The sequence below is a fragment of the Tinamus guttatus genome, unplaced genomic scaffold (genome assembly GCF_059628265.1).
Source record: "Tinamus guttatus ecotype Peru unplaced genomic scaffold, ASM5962826v1 Tinamus_guttatus_pri_ptg000451l, whole genome shotgun sequence".
Taxonomy (NCBI): Eukaryota; Metazoa; Chordata; class Aves; order Tinamiformes; family Tinamidae; genus Tinamus; species Tinamus guttatus.
In genome coordinates, this window is record NW_028288985.1 from 322,146 (window position 1) to 334,162 (window position 12,017).

Sequence of the window (12,017 nt, forward strand, 5' to 3'; positions counted from 1 at the left end):
TACTTGATTAATACTTTAAAAAAAAAAAAAATTCTACGAAGTAGATAGACTGCCTGTTTTCCAGACTTCTATTTAACAGTTTATACTTATCATAAGCAATATTTTATAATGATCCACTGTTATGTACAGTCTAATCATTTTTGATGTGTTTACTTTTTACAGCGTCAGTGTGTAGAATATGCCTTGAAAGCCCGCCCTCTTCGTAGATATATTCCAAAAAATCCTTACCAGTACAAGTTCTGGTATGTGGTGAACTCTACTGGATTTGAATATATCATGTTTGTCCTCATCATGCTGAACACACTTTGCTTGGCTATGCAGGTAGGAAAACCAGAGGAGTTTTTGAAGCCTTTGAGATGAACTGCAAGGAAGAATATGGGAGATAGAGTGCCTTTAATTTATGACAACATCTAATTTTTTATTCCGTTGAAGTGTAGAGAAAAATTAAACAACAACAAATCGCTCTGGTCATAGTACTCTTCTATGACATGTTCCAATCTATGTATTAGCTCTGTTAAGTAGAATTCCTAAATACTGCTTGATGTTAATAAAGGTTTTCCTAACAGGAATTGTGAGAATGAGAAAAGATTCCCTCCCTTCACTTGCCTCCCTCATGACAGCATTCCAAAGGAAAATTACTGGGTGCTATTCTTTTTCTAAGCTTTTGCCATTTCTAAGGTTACTTTTCCTTTGGATGGTAGATCAGAGATAGCTGATGAAGCAGCTGGAGATAAAAGGGTGAAGTACAGGAGAGGTATCCTGAAAACTAGATAAGCTTCAAAGATTTGAACAGGCTATTTTTTACAGTTCTGTCAAAGTTTCTCTCTCTATGTATATAATGCTCCCCCACAATACTGCTCCCCAGTCATGCTCTGCAGTTGTGTTATTAATGATAGATCAAAATAGTAATTGATTATACTTATTAATAATGTACAATAAAGAAAACACTATAATTAGTGCATACTAATAAAATCTCAAAATAATATTGGGCAGCTGAAGGTGAAATGCATCAGTCAGTGTTTGAAAGCAATTAATGGAGAGAGTAACTTCATGCAGGATTCCACAGTCCTTTCCTATAGAAAGACCACTGAATATACAAAGGGTAACATTGTACTCTGACCTATATGTTCAAAAATGTGAAACATCAATATTTGCCCAAGTGTCCTTTGGAAGATACTTTTAATGCCACTTGTTTGGTTAAATGCTTTATTTGCACTAAAAAGTACTGTGTAGAAATATTTCTTTTTGGATTTAACTATGTTAAAATCAAGCTTTTTATGCCATACTGCAGCATAACATAATTTCCATTTGTGTATTCCCAAGACCATGCATGTGCAAGAAAATCTAAAAAGCATATAAACGTTTGGTTTTGTGAACAAACATTTCTGTGATTTCTAGTGAATTAGATCTTTTATCTAATACATAATGCATCTTTTACATAATGCATTTAAGAATTACCTCACCTCCTTGTAACTTTTGTACTAGTTCTGTGTTTTTTTGTATATGTAGCATACCATCTTTATACCTCTAGTGTTTGTATCTTCTTCAGAAACTTAAAACTATTTGCAGAACTATACGATAATGCTAATCTCATACAAATATCTCTCTTCATATATTCATTGTATATATATGAGCATATTTTGCATGTATGTTTTTTCTGTGTGTATATATATTTAATTTTCGCTTTTTGTTTTTTTCAGCACTACACATGCTCTATCTTTGACCACTTTCCCAATCTGCTTTTTGCAGTTCTTTCTTTTCCCCCAATACTTTAGATTTTAATAAGAAAAAAAATAGCTTAATTCTGCTAGCTTTTTTTGTGAGCTTGTGGGAGCTCTATCCCTTAAAAATATCATTACTACACAATACAAATTATTCTTTGACTAACATACTGCAGGCTTTCTGAATAAGTGCAACACAAAGTTAAAAATTTTTAAGTGTATCATAGACAACATGGGATTGTTAATACCCTATTTTTGAGGGACGAGTTTTCTTCTCAAAACCGCCTCTGGAGATCCTCTTTGTATGTGGAGGAATGGCAAATTTGTTCAACTAAGTATCTTAATAGAAACAATTTTAGATAACTCCATTTATTGACCAGCACTATTCAATTAGTCATCATGCATATAAGCCTCCATAATAAATACCAAGGGAAATAATCTTCCTGGACTGCAGTTTTGCCAACTATGTCCTATTATATCCTATTTGCATTTAATATTTACAATCCTTCACTTTTAAAAGTGTCATATTTTTCATTCACAGCACTATGGACAGTCAAAGCTCTTTAATGATGCAATGGACATTATGAATATGGTTTTCACAGGAGTGTTCACTGTTGAAATGGTTTTGAAACTGATTGCGTTCAAGCCCAAGGTAAGTTTTAGATGTGCTTTGATAAGGTTATTACGAAAAAAAATAAGTATAACAAGTTTCACTTTATATATTATTCAAATAACAAGAAAAACCTACGTGTTTCCTACATTCAGCTCTCGGTGACATCTTTGTGGAAGGTGTCCATCTGATTATGTGTTTATATGTAACTCCAGGAAATGAGATACAAATATCAGAAAAATATAACAAAGTAGTTGATGAGATCTGAAATACTTAGAGGTAATGAAAAAGTCCCTTTCTAAATCAGATAAGTCATTTCCTGTTACAAGCATTAGCACTTTTCCTAGTCATGGTCCTGCATTCATAACCTTAAACCAAGTTAATCAAGGGTAAAGACCTATATGTTGTGTTATACTTCACTTTCTAAAATACAAAATTGTATTTTTTTAATAAAATATAGCCACGTACTACAAATATGAAAATAGATAACTTCACATCTTCAAGTAACCTTTTAATTTTTTTGTTTTCAACTCTGTATGCATGGTATTTGGCAGAGGGACCCACAATGAAGCAGTTTAGATTCCTTGCCTTAAAGGGACACTGTCAAAATGAACAAGCAACGAGCATGCAAGCATGTTTTCTGAAGTAGATTTTTATAAAGATACTGTTAACTATAATTACTCATAGAAAAGGAATGATGAAAATCAGTTATGATAGTTCATTCAGTCTTATTTGTTCAGTTCTCACATCTCATTTATGAGAATATGAAATTTAAGAAAGAAAAACTAAACCGAAATTCACTTTCGGTTACAATAGAATTAATATTTATTCTGGTCGTATATCTATGTAAATAAGTAAAATGTAGTCATTGGCTGTGCAAATGATATGAAAAAAGTCAGTCATGCTCTTAACTGATCTCACTATCTAAGCCTGACATTTTTCTTTTTTTGCTGCCCTTCTTTTAAAGTAATCGGGACTTCTGCATCCATGATGTGAACGTGGTCTGGGCCCTGCCCTTGCTGTCGCAGGAGGCTGGCTGGCTGCAGGCCGGCTGGGCAAACTTGCTGCTGCTTTAAACTAATTAGCTCTGGTGGTTCAGAGCCCTGGCAGCCCCGAGCTCAGCATGGGGTACATGTGTGACTACTATCCAGCTTTCAAGACTACTTATTGAGCTTGCATTTAGCCATTAGCTCTGCTGTGGAGCCCGAGCTACTTGATTTAAAGCTAGCTTTATGTATTTGCTTGCATAAGTGAACAAGTTATACTTCCCCTGAGGTTTGGTGTTGGGATGTGAAGTGTGCAACTTTGGGTGAATGCTTACCCAGTCTCATTGGTCTCACTCTACCCTGGCCAAACCACTATATGTATTTCTGATGAATTTATTTATATTTTTATATCACCCATTTTACCTAATTGCTAAGGATTTCACACCAAAAATAATGAAACCTCAGAGGAGATACTTAAGAGCCTTCATCACCATGAGTATGCTGATTGTTTTTCATGATTGCATTTCCTCCTCTGTATCCTTGTTTCACACTGAAGATTTTGCTGCATTTTGCCATCTGGTTCTCTATGCACTTCTGACTACAGTCCTAAAATAGCAGATAATGCAAAATACAGTGGTCTGATCATAGGTGTATAAAGCACAGTGCTCCGGTGGTATTATGGACTCAGTACTGAATGATATTTCATGCTGTCAAACTAGTCTCAAAGACTTGGTACAATTGGGGTTCTAACTGTTGCAATGTGCTTCCTGTCTGATCAGATGCCTTTACTGTAGCAGATCTCTGGATCTGAGCGTTGATTGTTGAAGGGAAGACCCTGTCAGTGAAAGATCCTCATTATGTTCCCTCCTAGGTGCTGCAGACCTTAAACTTATCAATCAGCAGGACAGGATTAAAAAAACATAATATTAATCAGATTTTTAAAGCCAGAGGTTAATCGGCAGAAAGGGAATGGAATTAATTATATTTAAGATGTTTCCTGATATTCTTTGTAACTTTTTATTGTGAAGTATTTTGTAGCAACACACCTATTAACAATGTATATTACCATGTATAATTTTTTAATAGTTGCAAATCAGCAATCTTAAGCACAAAGTGAATGTTTTTTAGCAAGTTTAAAGTCAGTTTAAAAGTTTAAAGATATATGCTTAACAAAATAGTGACTTGTTTTAATTATTATTAAATTGAATTAATACTAAGAAGAATCTGAAACCAAGCATGACCTTTTGCTTTAGGGTCTATGAGGAAATTCTGTTTGTGCTACTGCTGGGTTGCCTAGTCTAGTCTGACACAATTAAGAGTTTTATTCTTTTTTTTTTTTTTTAATATATTTTAAAAGTTATTTTGAAGGTGCTCAAGGCATCAAATGAAAACTCTGTTATTTAATGTGTAAAACTAAAAGTATACAAAAACCAGTTTTTATCTGATCTGCTTGACAGTGTCCCCTTAATATGTTGTCAAAAATCCTGTTAAAAATGTGATCTCTTGTTTCTGCTGTTCCTTCAAACCTAGGACTTTTATCAGTATTGATACTCCTGGCGTGACTTTGTGTTGTATAAAGCTAAGGTTCTGAAGACAGCCATCCAGCTCTGAAATATATAAAACTTGGATAAGTGGCAGATATGATGCTTAGTGTGTGCCATATTTATTGACAGTGAGATTGGAACATACATAACTTTGAAGGATGAGATGGAAAGTTTTCAACAGAGCATTACAAGGACTAAAATATTTATATATAAAGAAAACCCCAAAACATATTTTTGTATGTAATTCTGTATGCCTGTATATGCCCTAGGATTTGTGATTTCCTCTTTGGCATTTCTCAGTTGTTAACTTTTTCACAATGCAAGTTAAAAGGAAAGGCTTTTTTCTATCCATGTTGTTCTTCACATACGCTAAAATCTGTTAGCATGGTCAGTACATTATAAAATGTATCTATGAAATCTAAGACATCAGCACATACCATATATACAGCTTCATGATAGCCAACTGTTACTTAAACTTGTAATGATTTTCAATGTCATTTTGTATCAGATTTTTGTAAGAAAAAAGGAAAGATGGCTAGTAAGTGAATTGATCTTGGGTCATTGCAGTGGTGAAAACAACTTATTTGCATGATGTTTATTTGCTGTGACTTGTCCATTCCTCCCTTTTCCAAAAACCATCTTTATTTTCTCTTAGTTTTTTTATTTATTTGTATGCTTTTGCTTTACATACTATTTGAACAATATTTGTCCGTACTGATGGAAAAGGTTTCCTAAATGTTTAAAGTATTTTAGCAGTACTGAAACAGAATGCGAATATGTTATTTAAGAGCCTTATATTGTAGCATGTCTAGGAAAGTTATTTTTTTCTGTAGGTGAAATTAGCCTTTCTTTGGAGGACCTTTCTTTGGTTCCCATTGTTGTAGGGGAAGAAGGGTAGCACGCCTTGGAATTTTGTTGATTATCTGCTTGATAGTAGTTGTTTATCTTTTATGAATAGCTATCGTTATTTAAAAGGCAAGAAGTAAATTTCTTTTAAGCAAGAGAAGTAGGGGAATATGAATGAATACTGTGAGAGTAGCTTCCCTTGCTTAGCTGGCAACGACTAACATTTTTAGCATCTTGCATCTCAGGACTGTTGAGATGGTCCATCCTGATGTTTAGCAGAAACTTCAGGAATGGCTTGTTCTGATGAAGTGGGATAGCTGAAAAGAGGAGTGATAGGGAATTGTGCAGAAGCTCTCAGAAGTGGATATTTTTGTTTAGGAGGATAAATCAATGAAAATTGCCTTTTGCCCCCAAACTGGAACTGATGTCTAATCCCAAAGAACCAAAGCACGCGGCAACAAGGGCTGTAGCAATAGTCTGACCTCCCCCAGTTCCTTAATTTAAGAAGGGGTTATAGCAATCCCCTCTTTAAAGGAGGTGAAACTTAATGATAGGATAGTATTAGTAAGTCTGGGAAACAGAGGAGCATATAAATATAATGAGAATTTCCTGATACTCTGCCCAGTTCTAACCATTTTAGAATACTGTGTAGAGCTGTCTCCTTCTGTAGTTGTGCTTTCGTAGCTTCCAAGAGCAAATTTTCATATTAAATTAGCGTTTTTGAATCATCATTCACTTGAGTGAACTTTAAACTGTAAAGTTGTTAGAAATTCTGATAGTTTAAAATATTGAAAAAAAATTGTCCAGTTCTACAACTTTCTAGCAGATTTTGCTTTTCTGTGCTAGAAATAACTGAAAATATACTGAGCAAAAAAACATACTGAGTCTAAAAGTGTAACAAGACCTAATGTTAGATTTACGTGCTTCTTTTTAAACTCTTTGTAAATATATGTTGAAAAATTGCAATAGCAACTGGCAAGGTAATATTTTAAAATGAATTACTAGGAAGGCAAAATGCATATTCAATATTTACTATTTAGCTATTGTTACTTAAGGAATGTCCCTTAGCCATAGTTGGCTGGTAAATCAGGATGTGAATAAGGAAAAAAAAAAAATAATAATAATACCTGCATTTCTGAAATTCTGTAGCAACTAGGCAGAATTCACATTTTGAAGAAAACCTATATACCTTGTGTCTATAGAGTCACCCTCAACAAATGAATAATCTGGATTTGCTTCCAGTGTTCATAACTGATGACTGTTTGCTCCTGGAACCTGAAAGTTTCTTTCCAAATATTGCTCAAACATGCACAGTTTTGACGCCAAAAGACAGTGCTGAATGTGCTTCTTGGTAATAGTGCTTTATGACCATTTTAGCAGTGTGCTCATAACATGCACTTAAGGAGTATAGTTAAAGACAGAATGTGTCAGAAGGAGGAATAGATAGTTTATGAAGATGACTTTTCAGGCACTGGAGTAATAGCATTTATATCACCACAAGCTTTTTCAAGTTCCTGTGGGTTATAGCGTTGTCTTCACTGGCTATAGAATCAGGCCCTAACCACAAATTTAGTGCAAGTTCCTAAATTTTAAGCCTGTGAATGCTTATGAATAAAGCCTATGAATAAAAGCTTATGAATAAAAGATTGTTAATCCTCTAATATTTATGCACAGTTCATTTACTTGAATAATAATTGTGTGTGATTAACCAGTGATGAGCTTAGACCATTAGACTGTATTAGTCACATATATAGGGCTGTGACAAAGTCACTGACAATAAGGAGGTTTCCATTGGCTTGGTCCTTTAGAAATATTATCAGAGCGACTTTGTTGTGCTATTGAGAGCGTATATTATAGGTGAGGAGTTTTCAGCACTGCTGGGAGTCCAAAACAGGGTTTTGGATGATGGCTTGCTTGCCAACTTTGTGCTTACATGATGGTGCGTTATGCATGTGTAATGTGTGTGTTTGTATGTGTGTGGCTGTGCGTGTCTGTGCGTGTATATATATACAAATATATATACACACACATGCACACATGTACACATATGTTGCTTTTCCTTCAGTAGGCAATATTGTTTTTGTTTTGTTTTGTTTCCTCATTAGACCACAGGTTTTGTTTAACTAATTTCTGTTTATGCAAAACTAAACAGAAGTATGCAAATATTTGACATTTCATGTGTAATCACAAACGTTTGCACCCTGCCTGCTCTGTTCAGGGCTATTTTAGTGATGCCTGGAATACGTTTGACTCCCTCATCGTTATTGGCAGCATAGTAGACGTCGTTCTCAGTGAAGCTGATGTGAGTATACCCCAGCTTACTTTCCTCAGTCCCTACTTCTCTTTCTCTGTCTCCCCACTATTTCCATCATCTGGACAAGTCACAGATTTTGATCTGATACCTCTAAACTTTGAATACAGACCAGTCATAGGTCAATTATGTTGATATGGGAAATAAATAGCCTTTTTCTCTACCAATTTCTTTTTAGCTATGAAAGGGAAAGATTGTGTAGTGGTACATCGGAGAAGCCTAGAATGTTTCTGTGTTATAACACTGTCCTTTTCTTCTCTTTTTCTGTTTGTGTTTTTCTCTTGCTCTCTTTCTGCTGAATGCTTGTCCTAACAGCACTATTTCACTGATGCATGGAACACTTTTGATGCCTTAATTGTTGTTGGTAGCGTCGTTGATATTGCTATAACAGAAGTTAATGTAAGTAGCAACTGTTCATGCACTAAAAAAGTAATTGCTGTCAACAGAAAATACAGAAAATGTAAATTTTATCCCCCAAACTCCTTTTTTTTTTTTTTGAAAGAAATCTGTTATATTCTGAAATCAAAGGCCAAATTGTTGGTATAGATGTTTATACAAGCAGTTTATTATAGATCAGTATACACTTTATACGCCTACACACAGCATAGTGAAACAATGAAAAAGACATTTTTCTATAGACATATAGGAAATATTTTAAATTCATTTTATGTATAGAAGAGGAAATATTAGACCTTTGTTATCATTTTATTTGAAGTCCAGTGATTTCTTTAGGTAGCTTGACCCTGGTAATTCAAGCATAAAGTTATTTTAAAGGTTCAATTGTCTAATTTTTTTACCCTCCTGCAGGAAAACTGGATTTTAGCTTGATCGTTGCTTTCATGTCTTATGACATGTAGCAGAAAGTGTGCACAAAAAAAATAGGCTTTCCATACTGTGAAAAAAAAAAATTATTTTTTGTCTCGCTTTTCCCCCCTGCAGTGAATGTTCTGACAGTTGATGTAGAATTGCTTTCAAAATTGCATCTTTTCACCAAAGTTCGTAGTAATATATTTACATGCTAGACATTTGGACAATGGCAAGATCCCTTTCCAAGAAACAAATAAGGAGACACTTAGTTTTGCTATTTTCTGCCTTGCTTGCTGGCTTTAACAAGGAGAACTCTATGATGAAAAGGATAAATGAAAGTTAGCAAAAAAAGAGAAGGGCAAGGTATTTAATATTTATTATTTATTATCCTCCCAAAATAACCTAAATATTAAATAAATAATATTCTCAGATGGTAGATATTTTTTATATAGGGGAAATATGGCAGAAAACTTTCCCTACAACTCTTAGTAGGGGAATTCAGTTAAGTCCAGTCACTAGTAAATCCTATGTATTAAAAAACTCCTAGCAATGCAAGGAAGGAGTCCGCAGAGTCTTAAGATTTTGATTCTAAACACATTTTATCCAAAAACAATAGAGGAAAGCCTCAACACTATGCCTACATTTCTGTAAAGCCTAACTAGAAAGTATGCAAAGACTGGTCACAAGCCTTTGTAAATTTTTAAAAGTTAAAGATCCAGATCCATCTTGTCATTAGCATTGTCATTTTATTGGAACAATTTCTCAGGAAAAAAACACATTTTAAAATTTGTTTTCCACAGTGCTTTGTGTCAGGAACCCAAATCCTAGGATCCTATCACTCCAGTCAAGAGCAGAAACAATAGCTTGTAATTCCCTTGGACACTGAGTTGTGCAGCTGTGAATTACGAGGATAATACTGGTGTCCCAAAACATGGAATAGGAATTGTAGCTGAATAGGCTGTGATCTGTTCCAAGGATTCCAGGATCAGAAAAGAAGAAAAAGGCAATACTCTTAAGATCTATCTAGAAGACAGTTCCAGGCTTTCAGTGCTTGGTTCAGATCAACAAACCTCATGACCAGAAGCTTGGATTTGTCAGGCTGATCTAGATTGAGGCTATGGTTTGATGAGGATTTCTTTTGGCATTTCTGTAAGTTTAAGCAGCCTTTACTTGCAGCCCTTCTGGCTACTGTGTTTCCACAAGCGTTTGTGGGGCTCTGGAGCTGGCTGGATCGGGGTACTGGCCGCAAGGTACTGGCACACGTGTGGGGCACGATGGGGCAAGAATGAGCGGACAAGGCGAGGAGGATGGGGCTGCTGCCAAAAGAAATACTTCTCATACTGTGCCCATACAGGTCTCCCTTCAGAGCCTTTTAACATTGGTCTGGACAACATCCATTACTTGCAGTAGCTGCTGTTGAGAAACAGTGATGTGAAGAGTTTTTAATCTTCTTGGGTTCTAGTCTGTTTGGTAAGCACAGTAATACATGTTACCAATATATTTAAACCCAATATGAAAAAGGTATATATTCTTTTAACAGGCTCTGACTTTTTTTTGAAGATGGCAAAATGCCTTCAAGTATACACAGATTACTAACTCTAAAGACTTCAGATTTCTTTATTCAGATGCAAATTTTGCAAACTGACAGTTCAATAAATATATATGACCAAAACAATTGTAAGGCTGATTCACCTTAAAATTTCCTTCTGATTTTGTGTTAAACTGAGAATATCATGACTGTGTTACTGGAAAGAGTATTTGAGGAGAATATCACTTTCCCTAATAGCTGAAAAATATAACTCGTGGTGAAGGGATGTTCCAGTTATGATACAAGATGTCTCTTCCCTTGGTCCTATACTTAACTGTATTTAAGTGTTGATTTGACAGCATTACTAGGAACTAACAACTGCAGAGCACTCAGCTATGAGGAACACTGTCTTTTTAGCAATTCACACAGTTGTCTTGAAGACATTCTGAAGATCCAAGTAGTGATCTTCAGCTAAAATATATACCACACTCTGGATTTTAGGTAACAAGAACTAACACTGTCATTTATTAGTTTTTCATGCTATAGTCGCTAGAGAAAAGACTCATCTTTGATGTTTGCTGGTACCACACAGCAGATTCCTCTATTTGTGTACTAAATATTGTTCATTTCTGGTCTTTTCCAAGTTATTGTGCTTTGTTTGTGTGAATCAACATTGTACCGTAGTTTCAATGTGTTCCTGGGCTTGCTTTCCCATTTTGAACATGAAATAGGGTATTCTTCAAACTGTTTAAGGAAGTCTGTGCGTTTGCACATGACTTTTATTGTTTTGATTCTGTTGAATTATTCCTACATTGTTAGTTTTGTGCAAATTTGTACCATCCAAATTTGATATTTTAGAATCTGTTCTTTGACCTTCTAAAAGGTGCCATTCTACCTGTACTTTTTATCTAACAATAACAGCGGTCCTGGAAAATCCCACTAAGATGCTAACAAGGCCTTGTTTTCAATAGGATTTCAGGCACCATTGAAATGGCACCTATGTGAATACCCACTATAGAAATGACTTAAACTGAGGATGCTCAGTCTTGTTTGAAAGTGGGATGATTTGAAACAATGTAAAGTGCTAGCACTAATGTAAAATCATATGTTGTTGGACTTGTAATTGCACTGGTAGAGCCATCTAAGTTGATCAATGTAAATTAGAATTTAAAGAATGTAAATACTTAAAATAACCTACACAACTTTAAGATAAACTAAACATTCTTATAGGTTGGCATATAAAATTGCCTCATGGTGGAACCAATTAGACATTGTTCTGGTGTTGTAGCTGTGTAACTTTAGACTATTTCCAATAGCCAGCAGGTTGCTCTCATACCTATTGCATTTGTGTCTGACTTTCTTTTTTTTTTTCTCTCTCCTCAAGCAAATGGATTGGACTTTTTAATTACATATCAGTGTAATTTCAGTATTAAATCTAGGAAATTAAATGTCATCTCTTTATTTTCTTGTTCTATCCTTATTTTTATTTAAAGCTTTATAATAATGTATATGGTGCCCTGAGGCTGATTCTCCTGATCCAGTAACTTCCCATTTGCACAGTATCTAGGAAATTACTGTCCTTTGAATGTTCTCAAACTCCATGGAAGCCAATAGGTTTAATATGTTCAGCAATTTACAGGACTGCTCAGCATCCTGAAGGACTG

General features: G+C 34.9%; 1 protein-coding gene across 2 annotated transcripts in view; it reads left to right on the top strand.

Moving 5' to 3' along the window:
* Positions 1-12,017, top strand: part of CACNA1D (calcium voltage-gated channel subunit alpha1 D) — a 156,205-nt gene that overhangs the window by 106,694 nt on the left and 37,494 nt on the right. For both annotated transcript variants that reach the window (XM_088532046.1, XM_088532047.1), the window contains exons 28-31: positions 163-321; positions 2,263-2,373; positions 7,926-8,009; positions 8,334-8,417. In XM_088532046.1, the coding sequence (XP_088388172.1) occupies positions 163-321; positions 2,263-2,373; positions 7,926-8,009; positions 8,334-8,417 (438 nt within the window). The remainder of the gene's footprint in view (positions 1-162; positions 322-2,262; positions 2,374-7,925; positions 8,010-8,333; positions 8,418-12,017) is intronic.